This window comes from Chrysoperla carnea, chromosome 2 (assembly GCF_905475395.1).
Source record: "Chrysoperla carnea chromosome 2, inChrCarn1.1, whole genome shotgun sequence".
Lineage (NCBI taxonomy): Eukaryota > Metazoa > Arthropoda > Insecta > Neuroptera > Chrysopidae > Chrysoperla > Chrysoperla carnea.
Genome location: NC_058338.1, coordinates 49,673,157 through 49,696,798, shown reverse-complemented (window position 1 = coordinate 49,696,798; position 23,642 = coordinate 49,673,157). Strand labels below are relative to the sequence as shown.

At 27.9% G+C, this 23,642-nt stretch overlaps 1 protein-coding gene across 1 annotated transcript; it reads right to left on the bottom strand.

Moving 5' to 3' along the window:
- Positions 1-1,175: 1,175 nt before the first annotated feature.
- LOC123293731 (cytochrome b5) lies at positions 1,176-21,758 on the bottom strand. Its single transcript, XM_044874634.1, has 4 exons — positions 21,527-21,758; positions 5,744-5,943; positions 2,519-2,658; positions 1,176-2,469 (listed from the first exon to the last, which is right to left on the bottom strand). The coding sequence occupies exons 1-3, from the start codon at positions 21,635-21,637 to the stop codon at positions 2,559-2,561; spliced, it is 411 nt and encodes a 136-aa protein (XP_044730569.1). The 5' UTR covers positions 21,638-21,758; the 3' UTR covers positions 1,176-2,469; positions 2,519-2,558.
- Between the last annotated feature and the right edge of the window lie 1,884 nt (positions 21,759-23,642).

The window sequence follows — 23,642 nt, the reverse complement described above, 5'->3', positions numbered from 1 at the left end:
AAATTATTTTATTTACAAATTTAATAACTCGAACAGATAGATGCGCCCACCCTATATAAATAATTAACATAATCTATCTTTCATCATTGACTGCCATTGCCTTTAATAACGTAGTATGAGAGCTAACAACACTTTCGAGTTCAATTCTAAGACAACTAAATTTTGTGTATTTCTTTTCTTATTAAAATTAGGTCGAATGAAGTACGTCTTGCAGCTGATATTGAAATTGCGTTAAATAATGTGGGATGCATGATAGTAAAGCAACCGAAGTACTGTTTGACCAATTAAAATTATTTTTTTCGACTACAATGTTTCAAGATTTTTTTTTTTTAATTATTAGAATAGTATCTGACGCGGCGTTAGCAATGGCAACACTGTCTGATAATTACACATTTATATAAGAATATGAAAAAAGATTTTAAATTCAGCAGTTTCACCTGCGACGAGGTGATGCGCACTAGTAAACGCAACCACCAATTTCAATAACAAAAGAAATATCCAAAATCAACTTATTCGTGGCGTGTACCAACTTTTATACTAATGCTTCACAGAAGTTTCTTAAAATGAATTAAAATTAAATAACGTTATTGTAGAATGCACCACTTTATTTTGTTAAAACACTTAAAAAACATTGAAAAGTCATTACGTTCACAGTTTTTCAGATACAATATCACAATTTTAGGATGAATTTTTATTTTGGATGGTTTTATTTGTGCATTAATTTGACACTTTAATATTTCTAACGCTTTTAAGTCTGTTCTAAGTTTCTAATACTTCATGTTTTGTCAAAAAAACACCCGAGTGATAATCTTAATTAAAATAAATTTTTAGATAGAAGAAACGCTTAAAAGCGCCAGAAGTAGTGTCCTGCTTACTGCTTAACATTAAATATTTTACGTATTTTTATAATTTTGCAACCGAAATCAGGCTGGAGATTACGATTATAAAATTAACATTTAGTCAAGCCAATAATAACTTTTTAGGATTTTCTTCTTCCATCCGAGATGGTGGATGATATTGCATTTAAAATATATTTAAACTAAGTAATTTTTTATATTTTGTCTCATTTTTATTAAAAATTCTCTAATTATTACAAATTTTTTTTTTATATTTTTGTATAAAAAAATTAATAAAATACTTGGATTACAATATAATGAAACATTTTCAAATAAATGTTAGGTTAATTTTTTTTTATTTTTCCACATTTTAACAATTGTTGTTACAAGCATCCAGCGTCATTTTTTTATTTATTACAATTTTTGAACAGTTTTTCATGTCGTGTCATGTGAACTTAGCCATTTTCAGAAAATATATGGTGACATTTTGAGGTAAAGTTCATTATTTCATCAACATAAGAATCTTAGTATTATGAGGTAGTTACGCCACAGTATAAATATTTACAATATTTCCACTCCAATCATCACCTTCGATGTTAGTGGAACCATTTTCAACGTAGATCGATATATTTCTGAGTATCATGATGGGCGAAGGGAGAATTATTAATTAAATAGATTGTATTACAACACAATTTTATAGTGTTAAGACAAAAAAAAACTTCCTTAATTACATAATTGCTTATATTCGATTGTCAATGTCTTCCAAACAAAAATACATATATGAAAACCTATAAGACTTAAGATGTTGTGTCTTAGTTCGAAGGGTTTGCAAGGAATTTTTTTGTCATAGAGGAATGTAGATATATTCTGTTTTATTCAAGGAAAATAAATAATTAAAAAAGCAACAAAATAAAATATTTATTATTTCGTTCTTTATCATTTTTATAGTTTTAATAATGACGGTTATCACATTTTATTTATGTGAAAATAATGTCTCATACTTATACTGTGCTTATGTGACCTAAAAAATTTGACATAATTAAAGCTAATTCCTAATGAAATTTAGGAAAATTAATTATTTTTAGATTCCAGAAACCTATTTACAAGCACCAAATTTAAAACTTTTAGAACCTACTTTTAAAAGTAGGGCAAGAGCGCTTTTAATGAGGGAAAAAACAATATTAATACGGATATTATATAAATTAACCCTAAATGTATAGGAAAATTGTAAAGTAACCTTCACACGATCAATATGTATTGTTTATAAAATTTTGTCAATATGGTCAATAAATATTGAGAAACTGTAATTGGCTTACATTATCTTTTTTTTTTTACAATCTATTCAGTTTTATGCTGATTTTGACAATATAATCGATCGTATGAGAACTGCTTTAGATAAAGACTAATCCCTTAACAACGATTTAAAAAATGTTTACATTAAATTGTAACATGTTCTGTGCATCTTCATTGACCAATCTCATATAATTAAAAAGTAAATAACATGCTGAATAATATATGATGACAACAATAAATCTTTTAGCAAAAAGACAGATTAAAAACATAAAAAAGAAACAAAAAATGAAAATTGTACGGAAATAATTTTTGTTTGTTTGAATATTTTTTACTGTTTTTTTTTTCTTGAATAATTTTGTATTATTATTTAATTTACTTTTTTCGAAACCAAAAACAAGAAAAATTATTTTTGAAAACCGAACTAATGGACTAATGTGATGCTTGAGCTGAGGATACATAAAAACGATATAGAATTGTAGCTAATAGGCCAAGAGTTACAGGAATTAACCAAGATGTCCAGCTGCTTCCACTAAAAGAAAAAAAGAAGTGTCATTAATATTATTAAATAATTTTTTTTTAATTACGACAAATAAGGAAAACTCCGCGGGCTGGAAATTTGGAAATGTGGAATGATTATAAGGATTAAATAAAAATTCAAACGAGGTTGCGATAAGAATCTTTGTTGTCGAATGAAGAGAAATTCACCTTATTAAGAGTTGTAATATTAAAATTTTCCTAACATTAATATATTACTTAATTAGTAGTCTAGTAAGGGAGTAGTTAACTGAAGCGAGATATTTAATAATATAGAAAAATTTCTTGGCGACTACTCAGTATGGCTAGATATTCAAGCCAAACAATCTGCACTCAAGACCATAACATCGAAAACCACGAGATGGACACGAAGCGAGCATAGAAAACAATTGCTAAAGATGATAAAGCCAGTTTCAGCCAGTGGGGGGTCGTTTCAAAAATAAGATAACTGATTTTGATTTCAATCTCTAAGCTTTTATAATAACCATAGAATTTAGTAAATAATGCTTATTACTGCCAAATTCATTATTTTTAGATATGTCATAAACTATTTTATGTAGCAAAAAATGAATATTTCCTTGCTCAAATTTTACCAGACTGAAAATATATAATTTTAGTATTTCATTAGAAAATTCTTCTTAACCATTAAAAAAAATTGTGATCAAAACTTAAAAACAGTATCACAAAAATTAAAAATGCGAATAATTTAAACTATATTTTCGAATTTTTAATATTTGTTTTTTTAATAGTTTTCTGACGGACATGGACAGATTGAGTCAGGTAACAAGTCACTAATAAACCTTTCAATTTTTTAAAATATCCTCTCCTGTGAACAAATCTTATAACTCTATGTCTGAAAGTCATAAGCCATATCAATAACTGGTAAGTTTAAACAGTAATAATGCATTTTTGATTTCACCTAAAGCATCAAATAGCCGGTCATCAAATTGGCATAAGGACAGGTCATCAAATTTGACTTATTTTTTGCCATATTATCTTTTTCGATATTTTTCATAGAATCGAATATTATTCGGCTTTAAATTAAAGCTGTTGTATATAATTGTCTAGGTTTTACTTGTAAATCAAATAGTATTGACCATATCATCATCAAGCAAAATAATATATAAATAATACACGGGGCCTAGAGGGCATTTCTTATAAAAACCTCTAAAAATGGATATAAGCCAAAAATTTATGCAATTACTTCAGTTAATGAGGCGTGTAAATTGCATATCTCAGACCTATAAATTAAAAATTCATGGTGTTGTTATCATTTGTTTGATAAATACATTTGTTAAATATAAATTACAACGCTCTTTACGTTTATTATGTTTTATGACATCATAAAATGGATGGAGGGAAATTTAAATAAAGTGGACAAATAAAGATTAACTTTAAATAAACATATATTTCAATATTTATATTCAGTTGGGAATGTTCGCAAGAATTAATATAATTTAAATAGAAAATACTCTGTGGTGTCTAGACAACAATACAACAGCGTTTGTTATTTCCCCTGAAAAATGTAACCAAAAATTATATTAATTTTTTTCCCAAATATTACGAAATTTTAGCATTGAACACGTTTGGTGGCAGAATTCCTTCCTTCCATCATAAAGATTGCAAAATCACTTTTTGAACAGATTTAAGAAACGAATGAAAATTATTTTATCTTATTGAAAAACGGTTTGGCGCTTTCACACTTTTTAGATAATATTAGGAAAGTATAAATAAACAATAAGGCTTTCATTTATCATCTTAGAAGATGGTTGATGAAATTGAACTTTGCAAGCATAATGGTTTTATGTCTGGGTTGCCTAAGACAGTTTCTGTCATAGCTACCAGTCTTGCACGTGAGATGATTATCTCGCAACAAACCCGAAATAAATATTTAGTATAGAAATTTAAAAAAGTATATACTACGTTATCGGCCATTAAATTTCACACATCAATAGTTGGAAGCTGTAGTTGCTTAATAATGTTGAGTCCAGATTTAGACTGAGTAACAGTTTTATACATAGTGCATGTTTATTTATTTTTCAAATGAAGGTCATGTTTGTGATTAAGACTCCTCAATGCATTACTACAAATAAGTTAAACTGAGGTTAACCTCATGATAACTTTTGTCCCATACATGGGACAAAATATTTTACAACCGTTGAGCACAATTAACAGATAGAAAAAATTTTGTGTTTCTTAAATTTTGATTTGAAAGTTTAAAAATAAAATTACCCTAATAGTTTTTTTTAAATTTCCATCTGTTAAATTATCCCGATTTAAACAGAAAATTAACACACGGGACTCCTGATTTAGGTGAAAAATCACTGTAATTTTGAAATGTTAGGGACTTTATGATCAATTTTTCAATGAATGTTCAAAAAGGTGCATAATATGAAAATTATTCGGATTTCGCATATAGTTGGTAACTACCAGCTAACCTCCAGTAAAAATATTATGTAATTAGTATAATACAAATAAATTACACATGCGCCAAAGTTGCTAAATTTGCTATAACTGAGCTTATTTTAACTAATTTTAATTTAATTTATTTGAATTATGGAAATGTAGGATACTTAAATTATCCATGCCTGCAGAGACTTTTTATACAGACTTAAGGTCAAACTACTGAGCAATGTTAAAAAAAATGAGGCTATGAAGTAATAATTCATATTTTCAACGAAAAGTCACTAAACTTAAAATTTTATTGCGAGATTAAAAAAATTCTTCATTAATATTATTTATTTTTAAAATTACATAAACTTATCTTTTTTTTATCAAGTAATTAATATTATTTTTTTTGAATTCATTGGCCACTCCTGATAACACAATTATTGATAAAAGTATTTTATTTAAGCGATATTTTCAACTTAATTTTGGTGGATTATTATGACTTGCATAAGATAGGGGTAAAAAATATATATGTTTACCAAATTTTACCGATATTTTTTTTTATAAATAAACCAAACCAATTATACTCCACTTAAATCACGCAGTGCTAAAAATAAAATCCAGGAAAGGACTAGAATATTGGAAGGAAAAGTTAACGGTGGAAATTTTCAAAAAATAAATATTGATTTTACCCATTATTTTGGTCAGCTGATTCATTTGACCAGGAATGTGGTCCTTTTTCATTAACAGGTTGTCGTTCAGATTCAACAAGTTCACCAACTTTATATTTTAACATCATTTCACGTGCATCACTCGAATGACCAACATCTTCAAATGCTTCACTTGCGTTACGTCCAGCTTGTTCAAGTAATACTTCTTCACCACCAGGATGCTATAAAACAGAAAATCAGATTTTTAAATTAATTTTGTTTGGAGATTTCAAAGATTTTATTTTATCGGTAATATAAATTGAAATTATAAAATAAGTTTCTTAATCAAAGTCCATTCTTTATATAAAAAAAAGATGATATAATATTTTTTACCCTTTTTTATCAACTTAAACGTCTCGTGTGATTTTAATATAAAACAATTGTTATGTAAACAAATAAGGTCAAATGAATATTTATGGGGAAAAAAATAAGGTAAGTATGTTTAGTCTGATGCAAATTTTGTCTTGATAGTTGAAATGTTGTTCTTCTAGATGACTCATCGCGAGTATTAGACTGGAAGATGATGGCAGATTTCACTAAACGATTTCCTCACTTATGACTGCGAGAATACTAAAATATATGTCGTATTATGGAAAAAAGATGGCCCTCAAAGTCTAAACTATTTTATCGGTGCTGTCTCTTAAATTAAGTTCCCGAATACATAAAAGCATCGGAAAACTCATGGGAAAAACGCTTATAAATGACCAAAGGGATAAAATAATGCAAAACTTTCTTCATCTCTTTATCTATTTAATTCGTGTTTATATTCTAGAAGTAAATTAATAGAAGAAGCAACACTGATCGATTAGACTACCTTATTTGGGCGTAAAATTAGGAATTAAATTTTAGATTTGAGCATCTAACCTCCAATAATGTTAGTTATCACAAATTTTTCGGTATTTTCGGACACATAAGTGAGAAAATCGTCCAATTAAATCTGGCAGTCAGGCAGTGTCATCATCTTGCAGTCTATTTTTATAAAACATAAAAATACATAAGTGAATGCCAACATGCAGGGTGAAGTGACTCAGTATCAATGAGAGCAAAGTCCTGTGTCTGTACGCAGTATCTAACCACTAGTAAAAATTTTGTTTTAACAAAATATTTTAGATATGAAGAAAGCATTCCTCTCTATAGAATATCTGTCTAACAATTTCGCTTTGCCTTAGTTTAGACTTTTAGAGTATAGAGTGCAAGATGCAGATTGAAGATTAACAACACTATATCTTTTACTACTATATGTATAGACCGGCCATACAATTGACTCAACACAATGACGAAGTAATAAATTTCATAAAATTTGACCGATTTAAACACGAGATAATTAATGCCTAAGTTCCCACTTTTGAAAATTTACGTCAAAACTAATATCTCGAAAACAAAACGACGTGGTGCTAGTTTTTACTTTCAACTCTCCTACTTTTTTTTTTTTCAATTCTGTCGAGATAATTTTTTAATTTTGTACAAAATATTTAGGAGGACAGTAAGTTTTACATGCTTTGAGCCTCGAAATCGCGAACTTTGCAGCTGATTATCTCGCGATCTAAACGACCAGTAATTCTGCAACTTTGGGATCTGACAGCTAACATTATTCAAAGTATGTAAAAAAAAAAATTGACCAAATTTTCCGACAAGTGCTTTCATGCCGGAAATACCTTAACAAGATTTATAAGTTAACTGGGCAGAGACTAATAAAGTGCGTCTATTTCATCTTAGATTAGAGTAAACAGGAGAGTATCAAATATTAAAACATGGTTTTGTACGTTAGTTGTTTAAACACCCTGCACATGCTTGAGTACTAATGTTTAAACTGTTTATTATATGACCAATGTAGGTACTCGTGATTCAAATGACCAATTTTGCTGATTTACGAACTAAAAGTTACTTTTTAGGTCTAAAATAAGCCATAAATATTTTAAGTTATAGATATTCTTCCAGCTCTTAACATTATAAGCCTGAGGAGACCCTAAAGGTAAAGGTGAAATTCAAGTTATAGAATAGGTGCCCCCCCTCTCCTTTAATATCAACATTTTTAGTTTAACGACTTTTTAGCGATTTATCGATTTAAATGTTTCACCGTATATAATCACGTTATGAAAATTTTGCTTTAATCATCAAAATATCCTCGACACAATAAGTAAAATTCTTGAATACGTAATACCTCTATATGAAGTATTTTTTTTACTTATAAAAAAATTATAATTAAACAGTAAGTATACATTTTTTTTGTACGATCTTGGACATTGTACTAGATATATTTAATAATAAATTGTTAAAAATTATTATCTATATAGTAATATATTAATTATATAAATTTTTATTTAAAAAAATGAAAACCTATCAAACCAATAATGACATTGACAATAAAACAATTTATGATACTGTAGGTAAATAAAAAAATTCAATCAAAAGGTAAGTACGGTTACGTTTTCAATTTATTTAAAATTTTAACAAAATTTCAGACATATACATAACTCTTTAACAACTCTATTAATTCGAAAATAAGAGCAAAAATAAAAATAATAAATCACATAAACTTTTCCTTTTAATTAAAAATAGGACGCGGAAAGTTATGTGCTTTAATATTATTTTATTATATTCTTAGCATAAATTCGCAATTTTAGATTCTGTACAATAATGCACATGAGAGTTTGCACTTAAAAGATGCATACTACTTTCTACTGTTACGTTGCCAAATAGCAAAAACCGAACTCTTAATGAAATTAGTATCCTAAGTTTTATTAGATTTTAACCACCCTTCACACAAAATTCGCGGTAAAAAGTAGTAAGCCATTGAGGGCATTTTTAAAAAACTGTTTAAAGGTATCTCGTGTCATGGTGTGTGTGTGTGTGTGTGTATAAACTGCCCCGAAATGGCTTGCCAGATTTTAATGAAATTTTTTTTGTAAATTCGATAGATATAAGAATAGATTGTAAGTTATTTTTCACTTTTTTATCTCCACTCTAAGGTCATAAAAGAGGGAATAATAGTTTGTATATGGAAGCCCCATGTAAATAATTTTATGGATCAATGTTTGTCAATGTTGTTATTCGCCAATGTGCGGATTGCACGCCTGTGCTTTCAGGGAAAGTATACTATGATCAATCAAGCCTCTTATCACCAAAAACATGTCAACGGAATCTTTGCTATCAACTAATAACCAAGTTGTATTCATTAATTATACACTTTAAATGCAGTAATTAAACGTAAATGCGGGTGATAACACGGAAAGTCAAGAATGAACAACAAAATTATCAAGAAAGCATGACATTCCATTTTTCTAATAATTATGTTTATATAATAATTATTCGTTTTATTTTTGTATGTACGTGCTGTGTTTGCCTTGTGGGTATTGGGTAAATAATTGTAAAAGTTTTCCGACAATAATTTCATGATATTTTGTATCTCTACGTCACAAAATATGTACAGAGCAAAAGTAAAAAAGGTGCCATACTTTTTTCTCTAAAATATATTTGGTGATATACATGTCATACGTAGAGTATGCTTCTTATCTATTCTAAGTTGTATACTTAAAAAAGTTTGAAATCATAAAACTAGCTGTTCATGTGAATGCAACCTTTAACATATTCAACTTTCCCGATAATGAAAATAACTGAATCTACGCCCGTAAGAAAAGAATTTTTTTTCAATCAGTATGCGTGAGAAACAACAATACAGGATATTTCAACAATTAACACAGTTAATTGTTTGTTTTCATTTGTTTTTAGTTAGATTTACAGAGTGTAAATATATTTTAATCAGAAAGTGCTAAGCATAAACGACTAAGAGACAACGATAGATATACGGCGACTATAAAAATAGATCGTTATGAACAGATTTTTATTTCGAGGAATGCTAAATATCTCAAAAACTGTCCATTCTTGTGTCTCAAGTCTGTGGACACGGTCATAAACTAACAACAACAATCATCGGTCATCACCATACTAAAATTCCAAAACTTTTGATAGGGTCCCAAAATTCTATTCTATTTTTAGATAATTAATTGTAGAGAGCTTTACTTTGTGGAACTCTATAATTAGGATTGAAGAAATAAAATTTCCAATTTACTTTGCTTAGACCACTTTTATAACAGTGGACTAAGCAATGAAATTGGAAATTTTATTTCTTCAACCCTTTCTATCTTTTTGTTCGTCCTCCTTTCGCGCACACTATTTTTTTAAAAACGGAAAGCGCTTTCACATTGTGTAATATGCCGCTTTCCTATAATTTTGTATATAACAGACAGTTTTGTTACAACATTGAGCTCCTTCACTATAATGACCCCGACAATTATATTTAAAAAAAAGTTACAAAAATTTATTATTCAACAGGAAATAAAATACAAAAAATTTTAAGTACTAAATATTAGCAATTGCTAAATTGCACATTAAATAAGTTTGGATATGAATATTTTTATATATTATAAAGAATTTTATATTACGTAAAATCTTGATATTAATCTCTATCTCTATATATGTATTATAAATGTGAAACTAAGGATGTTAGTTTGTTTGTGGTTTAATAAACTTTCAAGCAAAAACTACTGAATGGATTGGAATGAAACTGTACAATAATATAGCTCATATATCAAAATAACACATGAATTTAAAGATATATTTATAAAAAAAATTTAATAATTAAATTTAGTCAATGCCATTTTACCACGCCATCTATGAGCACAATTTTGAATCATAAATTAAAGATTTTTGTAAATATGATATGGGATACAATTCATTGTCACCTGTTCTGATACACTCAATGAATCAAGACTATATAAAATTTTTTTTGAATTGAAATCTGTGTATATATTTTACCTTTATAAAACAATTCTTAGCCCTATTTCGATTGTTATGGAAGAGGTATACGTCCTTAACAACGAAAATACAAATTTTTTAACGATTAACTTTAGTAATTTATACTCGAGAAATCTGTAGATGTATTTAATTTGCGATTGAATTATAAAATATATTTACAAAATTTATATCGAAACATTAACTTATTAACTAAAATAGTGTTTGAAATAAAACTGAAATCATGAAAGATAGTAAAGAAATTACTATTTTATTAAACGTAATAATTAGGGAAACAGGTTTCAACGTTTCTTAGAAAATCACCACTATCTAAACAAAATATTTAAAATTTCCATTTTAATCGATGTAAACAATTTTAGGTGGAAATAATAAAACCACAATTCGACATTCAATTATTTTTTAATTTCCTTCTCATTCTCATAATAAAAAATAATAATTAACGGATCACTATCTCGTTAATGGTACAAAAAATATGCACGATAATTTCCTCTGTAGGATAATTTCAGCCTCTACATCACTTGGTTCTTTTTATCTGATGGTTTTGAAAAATCTTAGTTCATTGATCTCTTTAGAAAATCTAAAGAATAAATTTAATTCGAAAATATTCTTAGTAGGAAAATTTTCTCCAATCTACATACTTGTATTAATTTTGTAAGTTAATCAGGAAAATATTTTTCAAGAAGTATAATTAATCGATTAAAACCTCTCGTTATCAAACTGATTACATGCCCGAATGATGAATAAACAAATTATTAAGGTTTAATGTCTGTAAAAGTCCCACTTTTTTACAAAATGAAATAAAATTTTGAGTAGATGTTATAACCGAACCTTCGGAATTTAAAAAAATATCCACTATCAAAGTTAGCACTCTTTGCTTAGGTTAAATGTACTAGTTGACTAAAACTGACACATTTTAAATCAAATCTTAAAAACTTTTCTACAGATTTTTTTCAAAAAAAACTTTAATAAAATAAATACATTAATTTATGAAGAACTAATAATTACCCGCCCGATTCAATGGACCTACCGTGCCCTCACTTATTCCTCCCATCCATAAAACTGGAAATATATTTCACTTTTTATTATTAAACCAAATTATTTTCCTTTTATAATCGAAATCATCCAGCGAAGCGGGCGGGTAATTGCTGGTATCTTTATAAATTAATAAGCTCAAAAATTTAACTTTTTATCATTGTTTTCCAAATGTTCAACTGTTAATAACTTAAAAATTAGACTGTTTCTGTGAAAAGGGAGGGGGGTGTATATAAAAATTGGATCAATAGGGTTTCTGAACATTCGGATTATTAATTTAAGATTTTCTAAACAACAATCATTGTGTATGCAAAATTTGTATATGCATACATACGATATCAAGGTATTAAGTACAAAAACACAACTGTTGTCATAAATAGTGTACGAAATATAAGAGTATATTTTTATGACTATAACGGACATTCTACCTTAAGGTAAAAAGACTCTTAAAACATATTAAGTAGTAATGAAGAATTGAATAAATTTTTTAATGATTTGTTGTTTTTATGTAAACTGCAGTTATTGTTTTTTACTGAACTAATAATGATTTAAACAATATTTTTATTATCTGTTGTTTGTAGGATGACAGAGCAAAATTTAGCTAATAATCGCATCGCGTTTTGCGTAATTGTATAAAGCATATTTACCTTATGATGCTTAATGACTGTATTAGTTAATTACTTTTAATTTATTATAATTTTTTTAAATAAAAAAATCATTTTGGTAATGTTCTTTCTAGGTGAGATCGCTTTTGCCAAGAAAATTTGCCTATTCCATTTTTGCATATTTCTGTTTCAGAATAAAAATCAAGACTTCGATAAAATTCGAATGTTTTTCTTATCTCGAATGTCATTTTCTTAATTTTTAAAATCATTTTAGGCCCTACGTTCGACCAAAATATTGAATGCGATAACACGGTTCTTTTAGTTTAAACCAAGAATGTTTAAAAGATGCAAGAAGTTTAATAATTTAGTTTTTTAACATAAAGAAAATAGCAAATATGTCTGTTTTTACTCTTTCCATATAACACCTTTTTTGTCTTTATTCTAAAAATTACTATAATCAACCGAAAAAAATTTGGCAGACTTAGTACGTTTCGCCAAATTTTTCATAATATTATGTTTCCTGAAAATTGATTGCATTTCGGCATTCCATACACCCGAAAACGTAAAAATACCATAATACTTATGGTCTATCAGAAAGTAAATAATAATTAAAAATTTTAAGATACGTTTAAATTTTGTCTTAATAGTGTGAATGTACCTTAATATTCTTCGATAAAAATTAACTTTATTTTACGAATATGGGGAAGGAGCACAATGTTAAAAAACCTGATTGTTTTTTGTTTAACCAATCAATTTCTATTTAATTCTATTTATATCGTATGTTCGGGGAAGGAGCACAATGTTAAAAGACCTGATTGTTTTTTGTTTAAACAATCAATTTCTATTTAATTCTATTTATATCGTATGTTTGGGGAAGGAGCACAATGTTAAAAGACCTGATTGTTTTTTGTTTAAACAATCAATTTCTATTTAATTCTATTAATATCGTATGTTCTTAAACACAATACGTTGTTTAATTTCAATAAATACATTTTTTAATAAATATTTATATAATTTTAAAATTTAATTTTAAACAATAGAATGCTCTACTTGTATAATTCTACCATCGTAAAGAATCATGATTCATGGATTCATGATTTAAAAAAAAGTCATGAGCAGAAAAACTTCATCAATTAAGTCTTTATCAATTTGACCTTTACTGAACAATTGAAAGTTAGTCATATTTTAAATAAAACGCATGATTTATTGAAAATTTTATAAGATAACAGCGCTGTTGTCGATTTAGCTGTCCCCTCCACCTACTATGCTCCCTGCCGTTAAGTTCAGGTAACGACTCGTTTATTCATTCGAATTTAGTAGGATTTTCCAATACGAAATTTTAAAAATCTCAGTTTACCTTGAAAAAAATAAGTAGAAGTGTATTTGACATGGAAAAAATATTAATAATAATTACAGAGTACATACAAAATAAATTGCAAATCATTTGAGACGAAACGTTTATTCTGACATTTTCAAACTCAGCTTTAGTAATAAATTAATAAATTGTTATCTAATCTTATTCAAAATTGCGTGTCATAAGAGAGATAAAGTCTACAAAAATATTAATTACCATCTTTTCAATAAATATTTTCAATAATTCTATTTAAAAATAAATTTATATACGCCAGTAAAATTTTACAAAAAAAAACACTAAAATCGTAAAATGCAATGTAAAGCTGCTTTTTGTAATGATATTTGATAATAATGTTAAAACCAAAGTTTTTCCCTATGTTTATGTTTTTTAAAGGAACATTTTTTACATTTAAACTTTTATTCTATCTATAACGGTTTAAAACTATTGGACATACAGAACTGTGTTGGTTTCAATTGTTTCAAATTTAATATACATACTTTCAAAATGATAGTAGCAATTAATGTAAGAAGCTCATAGAAGCTCATTTTCAAAAACTGAAAAAAAGGCCGAAAATTTTGCAGTTTTTTACGGATTTTGCAGGTAGCACAATTTTTTTTTTTGCTTGTAAAAGGTTGTTTTACACTCCTCTAAGGGATTAAATAAAGTACTAAACAAGTGAAAACAAACAATATACTGAGTTAGTTGTTGAAATACCATGTATAGACAGTGTTGATAACCCAATCGCGTTTTTTTACGTCATGTAAATAAAAAAAGATATCCACTCTTAGATAGCCACACACATGTAACTGAAATTATAGATACATGATAGATCTTTGCTGAAAACTTTAAATGCATTTTTCTCAAAACTACGTATTTGAACAGGGTTCATATGCTATCATTTATGATAATGATACCGAAAAGAAAATTGATTAAATTTAGTGAATTAAACAATTCACTAAATTGTCAAGTTGTCATTTTGAATAAGCAAATTAAATATTTGCATTTTTAGAGTACAAAATTTGATTTATAAAATAAAGTTTCAATGATTGTATTTCCGTTAAGGCCCCGTGTAATAAAAGTAAAACAAATAGAGAGTCAAAAAAGTTATTATTGTGATACAAAGGTTAATTTTTTAACGCATAATAAATTAATTTACATAATAAGAAGGGAGATTTGTAATGACAAAACATAAACAATAATACAGGATGTATCAGAACAGCTCAAATAAACACAACAGTTTAAATTTCAATACTTGATTATTAAGTAACTTTATGAAGTTTTCGTATCGGAACATAATTAATATGCAATATCATTGATAAGCGAGGGATTCCATGTTTTCGGAGTTGATAAAAATAACTGTAATTAGCAGAACTTCATTACAAAAGTCACATTACGATACGTCCATTATCTACATAGCTCAATTCCAGCCTCTTTAGAATACATCCTTGATTCCATGTAGGCTCCCGTAGCCTTTACTATGATCCCCCTTCGGATGGAATGTAGTTTTTTTTTAAACACTGGCATTACGTCATTGTAAGAATATGGCGTTCATAAAATGTAAAAGTACCCAATGTTATTTTCACTGAGTCAAAAAATCTATCAAATAAATTATGTAGCTTGACTTCATTATCACCCCCTCCCCTGATGTAGCTCAGCGTAGCTTTTGAACTAATCCTTTCCTTTTCTTGACTGAGCCACGTGGTTTATGGATTCTCCCTTAGGATTCTCTATAAACCTATTCGTAGGGACAATAAAATCGATGCCAGCGCTTCCAGTGAAAAATTTTGGCGTTAAAGGGGGCTGTTATTACTAATTTGCAGTTTTTTACATGTTAATGTTATAGAAATGTCAAATTAAAATTATTGTAAAACACGAATTAATTAAACTTAATGCATTAAAAATTGTGAAAATAAGAAATCAAATTGCACAAATATTATTTTTCAAATGTAAATTATCATAATTATTTATTTAAATTTGTGCGACAATAATATTAAATTTTCAATGTAAGCCTTAAATGCAATCCATACAATTATATATGCATCCATACAATTCTATAATTAAAGTAGTGTATCGTTACCATGGAAACGAAACTCACGCACGAGTTTTACATTCAATTTCGTACAACTTTCCTTTTACCTTTCCTGTCAAAAAGTCTAAAACTGACCTTGACCCTTCAACTATGGTCTATAATATCTAAATGCATAAATTTGAAGAACAAGCATTCTCAAACATCCTGTATAAATACACAAATTCGTAATGTACAGACATAAATGTATGTAAGTACTTGAGTATGTAATATTTATTAGTCTTTCTCTCTCTCATGTAAATATAGACTTATGCACAGGTAAATGGGGAGGAGTGGCGAAGTGTTAAAAATCCGTTTGGTAGCTCCCAGAACACTACTACTCATGGGATTTTGTTTACGTCGGATATATACAGAGTGAACAAGATTGTTCTGAAGATGACTAACAAGTTGAAATGTACATAAACAAAATATTTTGATAGACAAAATTTTTAAATAAAGTGGATTTTAAGCAAATAAAATGTGTTTATTTAATGAACAATTTTAATCTCTGCATCTGAATCTCGGCGCTACCCATTAAAAATGACTTCAACAGAAATTTTAGAGTGTGCTGGAGGACATCATGTTCTGGCATCAAATTTGACATAGTTCTTCGGGTTTCTTTAATAGCCAATTTAGATCTTAGACGGTAAGAGGTATAATAACACTTTAAATTATAAAGTTAATCCTCATAAGAAAATTGTTAGCTTTCGGAGGTAATGTGATTTAAAAATATATGATTATTCCATTTAATCGTAAGAAAACACGCCAACTACGGAAAAATGCTTTATCCAAAAGTTACATTTAAACTTTTGTTCTATCTTTAACGGTTTACCAGATGAGTTCTACGGGTCCAAGACCCAATTTACCAATTGGACTATGTTGCTCATTTACGAACTTCACCTCTCTTTTAACGCCCTAAGATATTTATTTTCGTTTTAGAGTTATTGCGGTGACAGACAGACAGACAAACAGGCAACAGGAAATAGATCTTTAATTGATTTTATGAACACCTATACCAAAATGTTCGTAGCAACAATATTTTTAAGCCTTACAAACTTGGGACTAAACCTAGTATACATTGATATATTTAATGTATACATGGTATAAAAACAAAAAGCACGCTTTATTGCACTGAAACGTGGATAATAATTTTAATTGTAATGTAAAATTAAAAGAGTGAGGTGGTCGATATCTGTCAAATCAACTAATTCGAAGAATCAATGTAAAGACTACTCCACGCTTTGAACTTTACTTTACAATTAAAATGATTATCCGCTTTTTAGTGTAATAAAGCGTGTTTTTTAGTTTTTTAAACCATAATTTATTTATGTCAAAATATCATGAATGCTAGAAAAAAATTCCCCGTATAATAAAAAGCATCTAATAAGGGGAAAATATGACTTGTGTATTAGAGCTCTTCGGCTCAAGAGTTTTTTATGTATGTAATGTAATTTATATAAGTACGAAATTGATTGAGAATTCAAGGTTAAATTGAATCTGTGAAAAGTATCTATTATTTATCTAATAATATCTTGTAAGTTGTCTGTATTGTTAATATTAACTTCAATTCAAATTATTTAATTGAGAAGTCATAGAAAAGGAAAAAGAAGATTCACACCACACACAGAGGTGGATTATCCATAATGTCGTTTTCCCACTAAACGGACAAACAAAAACAAAACTCAAACTTCAACAAAAACAAAGCTGAAACTGTAATAGCCATTGGCTACGCTAATACATTGCCCGTCTTCAAAAAGTTTGTATAAAGTTGCAGTTTCTTTTTTCGATCCGAAATTCAGTTTTGTTTTTGTTTGTCCGTTTAGTGGAAAACGTGCCTACAGGTGCAAGGTTATAAAAGAGGGGCGCACGTGGAAGGTATTACTTAAACATAAAAATATTTAAGTGTGTTAGTATGCAAAAAATTAAAGTCCGTTGATATTGACATTTTTAAAGTTATTACAATAACAATCTAATTCATATACTTTCTGCATAAAGGGAAAATTTTAATAAAAAAACAAGTGAAAACAAACAATTGACTGAGTTATTTGTTGAAATACCATGTATAGACTGTGTTGATTACACTGCCACATTACACATACATACATAGCTAATATTCCCATATAATACATACTATATAATTTGCGCCTACTTTGCGCCCTCGTGGATAAACAGTGATGTTTACGAAAAAATATTTCAAACAAAAGTTGTTTTGTTTTATATAAGGAACATTTTTTATGTTTAAACTTTTGTTCTATCTCTAACGGTTTACAAGATGGGTAATACGGACCCAAGACCCAATTGACCTATGTTGCCCATTTACGAACTCGACCTCACTTTTTATGTCCTGAGCACACTGTAAAAATTTCAGCTTGATATTATTTTTCGTTTTTGAGTTATCGTGTTGACAGGCAACCGAAAATGGACTAATTAGGTGATTTTATGAACACCTATACTAAAATTTTGTTCGTAGCATCAATATTTTTAAGCGTTACAAACTTGGGACAAAACTTAATATACTATGATATATTTCATATATACATAGTATAATGAGCAGCAAGCTTTGAAACTTTCAACAGTCAAAGAATTTAAAAAACACAAAATAGATACAAAAGAGAAAGAGAACAGATGAATCTGCCCAAGATATTACTTCTTCATTATCTGGAAGACAAAAATTTAGAGTGACAGTATATCTAATAATTACAGACAGCCTTAACGTGATTAAATTGAAAAGAGGCGAGAGTTGTACAGAAATTTTTACAATAAATTTTCGTATTACAATTTGACCAATTCGAACACTAAAGAAGTTTAAATAGAGCAAATATGTTTGTAACGATGTATTTTGGTGATTAAGAAAAGTGCTCTTTGATGAATGTATGCATCTATCTACGTTCCTATTTAACAACGATAACTGGAGTCGGAGAACTGCCCCGAAAAACCAACGTGATTTTACAGGTTCAAAGAAATAAAGAACTTGAAACTAAAGAACTAAAACAAGTGAACTTTACAAAATTAAAAAAACCTCCGACAAATTTTCCAGGTACGGAACTCTAAACTCGCACTTGAAACATATCGAAGAACACTCTTCAATAAAGTACCATTTTCCTTAAAGCTTTTTCCTAACTGAACCCATTTTGAAGATCATCACCAATTTTTTTTTTTCGGATACGAAACCCTAAAATCGTTCTTAAACTATAGCTAAGAACACTCTCCAATCAATTAAATTTCAAACGAAACAAAAAAAATCAAAATTAGACACGCATAGCGGTCAAACTTATAACACACCTTTTTTAGTTCGGAGATTAAAAAGTTTTTCATTGATAGATTTTTTTATTACGAGGGGCACTAATTTTTAAAACTGCCTACAGACGTAAATATTTTTAGCCCGTCTCTGACCACACACCACTATATTACTAATTTTACTGTGTTATTGACACAATCACAATGTAAACAATATTATTCAGTATGCATTCTGAATTTATCTTAATAACAAAGAGTCATGTACGAGCGTAACCAGCTTTTAGAATAAGAGGGAAGGGGATTAAGAATAATTAAGAATTTTATGCAGAAAGGAATTCAAAATTTCATGAAAACGACAATACAATACTTGAAAACGATTAATAAAGTAACTGAATAGGATCAATATTTCTAAGCGTTACAAACTACTCTGATATATTTCATAAATACAAGGTATAAAAATTAATTAACTGATTTAAATTCAGTTGAAGCTGTTAATAATAATTATGCAGGTGTTATTTATTTCTTTAACAATTACTTTGTAAAATCCTTATTACTCTTGTTCCTAATTTGATTGATTTATAAAATTTGTACTTATTATTCTTTATTAGCCACCCAGCAACATTTCAATACATGCCATTCCAAAAATAGCCAGGTGTCAAAAACATAATTTCTAATAGATACCAAATATTGTTTCATTATAAATAAATAAAAATATCAAAGTAAATACACCCCTCGAAAAAAAACGCCTATCCTCATATTGCACGCACACTTACTTCATAAACATGTGAAATTTAAAAAATCCCCGAGTGTTTTTCCGGTACGGAACCCTAAACTCGAACTAGAAATATTGCTAAGAACACTCCCCATGAAATTACCTCCCTTCAAAGGATACAAAAAAAAATCCAAGTCGGTTCATCCGTTTAGACGCTACAATGCTACAGACAGGCAGACACACATAGCGGTCAAACTTATAACAATCCTTTTTTGATTCGGGGGTTAAAAATAGTCGAGCAATTTGGCGGGTTGCTAATTGCCCACTTCAGCTGAAAAAATAGTTACCCCGTTCGTGTTTCTTTAACTTCTCTCGCATGGTCAATTACACTTTCTCACTTGTTGCACCACTATTTAGGTGGCACGAATAATATTACAGTTATCAAAAATCTGACGAAAACATAAATTCGAATTTTGTAACAAGTACTTTATTAGTAAACTTAGATAAAAATCGAAATACAAAGGAAATCTCACCGAAAAATCTAGAATTATTTTTGATAATAGCCGTTGCAAAATCGGGCCCCAAAATCGTTATTATTAAAAACAGTTTATTCATAATACGTGAAAAAAATGACTCTAGAAAACTCTCTATGTGGTTATCAAAGTCTATTTTTCGGTTTTTATAAAATCGCAAGCTATCAATGCAAAACGGAATAATATAAAAAATAAATAAATAGATACTAATAGATATACATAGATATTTTTTTTTAAATCATTTTAATTTGGCAAAATTACAAGAGATTCAAAGTTGTCTAAACACGTGTAATCTAGCAACAGGTACAATCAATAAATTTGAAAAACCCAAAACTTGTTAAAAGACTTCTTTTTGTTAAATTTTTTTTTTGGGAAATTTTCAAACTGTTGCAATTTAATCAAAATTTAATATTTTGTAGCTTTTAAAACAAAATAATATCCCCATGCATATGCGATCCTAACGAATTTCAGTACAATTATAAAAAAACTGAGCTACTATTAAACTTTTACTGCTTTTCTACAGTTCGATTATCAATATTACATAATTCTTTCCAACAGATTAAGCTTAAAAAAGTTTTTATCTTAGCTTGCTTCAATTTTTTTTTTATCTATTATCAGCCCACTTCAAGCATTACTGCCTTAAATCACTAAAAATGTTGAAATTTAATTTTTACTATTTAAATGAGAACGAAAATTTTTTTATATAAATAACAGAATATGTAAAACAACTATAGGATTATAAATTTTGGAAGATTATAGAATAATTTTTTGTATGAAATTAATATACGTTTTATATTTGTTTAAATGACAAGGCAAAATTCATCTAAATTCTAAATTAATTGTACGAAAAGCATTCATTATTAATAAACAATGCTAGAATAGGTCATAAAGATCTGATTAAACACCTTTTATTGGGTCCCGTAACAATTAGGAAGGGGCAAACACCACAAAAAAAACCCAATTTTTTATTTGCTAATTGTTAGATCAAATTAAACCTTGACTATTACATCATTTTCAGATTTAATTGCATGAATTGCAGGTTCAGCCTAAATAAAACTACGCAATATACAAGTTGTATTATGACCCACTTAAAAAAGTTTAGTAAAAGCCTCGGCCAAATTGACCGGCTAGATCTAATATTGTAAATAATGAAGAATTGATTATAAGACCTTAATCTTCCATTATAAGAACAAGAGTTGGTAACATTTATTCTAAAGTTCAAGAATGACACAGCAGATACTCTTTTATCTTATTCCTAATTAAAGTAAATTAATTAAACTTTAAAAATATATATGTCAATGTATTCAAAAAACATAATTAATTTAACCAAAGAATGTGTTTCAATAAAATGTTCAAAGGGACATGACCCCATATTTACTTAATTATAAATTCCACAAAAATTAAATTAAATTTACCTCATTTAAAAATGCTGTCACATCGTATACCGAATTGTGTATAACAAACCATGATGATTTGCTATCGATATGTTGTTTCACTTCAGCCATAGTATATTCTTTGGTTGCCATTTTTTATAATTTTTTTTAATTTAATTTTACTTTTTAATAACAATGGTAAAAGTTTGGGTAAAAATATCGTTGCAAATGCACTACAACACGTATAATAATTTAATGAATAAAAACCAATGACAAGCAAAAGGTTTTATGTGATGACCTTCGCATTAATGACTTGATGACGTACTAATATTATCAGCTGAAAAGATATATATCACACTGACAAATCAAAAATACCCTAAACCATGACGAATTTTTATTTGCCAGTACTGCCATCTTTTTTGTAATACTAATTATGTCACTAGAATCATTGTTATGTTATGTAATATCTGACTTTCAATTTTTAATCTGAAGTTGAATTATTTTGTTGAATAATTATTATTTTTGAAAATAAAGAACAAGAGCATATATGATTCTAATCACTTTTTAGTTATGGCATGATATAAACTAAAGATGATAGATCAATTTGTATTCTTTTTATCTTCTTAACGATGTTCCAGCATGGTATTTGCAGTTTCTATGTTAAAGCAATGGTACAATTTTTTTTTCGACAGAATTTAACGAAAAATTAAATTTAAGAATTTAATAATGCTTACTATTAATTCCCAAAGTTTCAGAAATTTTGACCGTTTAAAATGGGAAATAATTATGCCAACGTTCCAATTTCGATCAATTTACGTCAAAATTAATATCTCGAAAGTGAAAATTAATTTCTAAATTTTTTTTTTAGAATTGTATTGTATAAACATTTTTTTCTACTTTTTCTTCAATATATAATAATATCATAAAAAATAGTTGGAGAGACCGGACATTTTACATACTTTAAATGGGACATGACCCTCAAAATCGCGAACTTTGTCTTTAAATATCTCGCGATCTAAACGGTCAAAAATTATGAAATTTTAGGAATTCATAAATAAAGCTATTATAAACCCGAGAAAAAAAATTCGGCCAAATCTGTCGAAAAGTGATTTCATGCTGGTACTACCTTAATATAGTGAGTCAACGCAAATATAAATGCATATTCATTGTTGTATCATTATTAGAGAAAGCGTATATTTAATAAGTGTGTAGTTCATGAACTATTTCAAAGGAGCGTTATTTCAGGTGAACTATGCAAACTAGTTTACCTACGATTCTGCTCATAGTTCATTAGATCTTCTTATAAAATTTAAAATTTTAAAATATTTCAATTTTTTTATTTCAAAACTCCCATTGTTAATTTTGAAAAGAGTAAAAGTGAACGAACTAATGTGAAGTGAACGAACTATATATACCTACACACCTTGCATTTTCGTATTTCATACACATGTATAGCTGAGATCGTTCACAATTTTTATGCTAATGTCAAATAGACAAAATGTACGGTTTACGAGAAATTTATTATTAAAAAATGCCCTTTTTACTTGATGGTATATGGAGCAGTCGTAATAGTTGTATGGTTACTAGTCAATAAGTACTTTTATAAATGTTACCATTTAGGTACATAAAAAACTTTTATTAATATTCCTCAAGTTTTAAGCTTTATAAAATCATACCCAAATTAATAACTTCCTCAGTCTAATTATTTAAAAATTTAAATACACACATTAAATGTAATGTAATGTGTGTAAAAATGAAAAACCGATAAATATACTCAGTCAAAAATAAATGAAAAACATTTAAACCATTCTAGGTGTTATTACTATAATATTACGTGTGATTCACATATAATGTTATAGTTATAACACTTAGAATGGTAAAACACGTGCATTTTTTTTCGATAAAAAGTGAAAATGATACACAAAAAGTTAAAATTTTATTTATCAATTATTCACCATATTTTTATACGTCTTTTGTGAAAAATTTATATCGGTTCTCTATACATATTATGAGAAATGTGCTCTTTTTGATAAAAACACTGACTTTGATAGTTAATTTCTCATAAACCTTACAGAGAATCGATATTAATTTTTTCACAAAAGATGTAGGTATAAAGGGTGATTGATAAAAATGAATAAATGGATTAAGTTAATTAAAG

Bases quoted from the DNA above. Each gene is read 5' to 3' on its own strand.
- LOC123293731 (XM_044874634.1), bottom strand. From the start codon at position 21,637: ATGGCAACCAAAGAATATACTATGGCTGAAGTGAAACAACATATCGAT. The intron at 5,944-21,526 runs GTAAATTTAATT...TCTGTTTTATAG, and splicing joins TGACAGCATTTTTAAATGAG to CATCCTGGTGGTGAAGAAGT. The intron at 2,659-5,743 runs GTAAAATCAATA...TTTTTCTTTTAG, and splicing joins TCAGCTGACCAAAATAATGG to TGGAAGCAGCTGGACATCTT.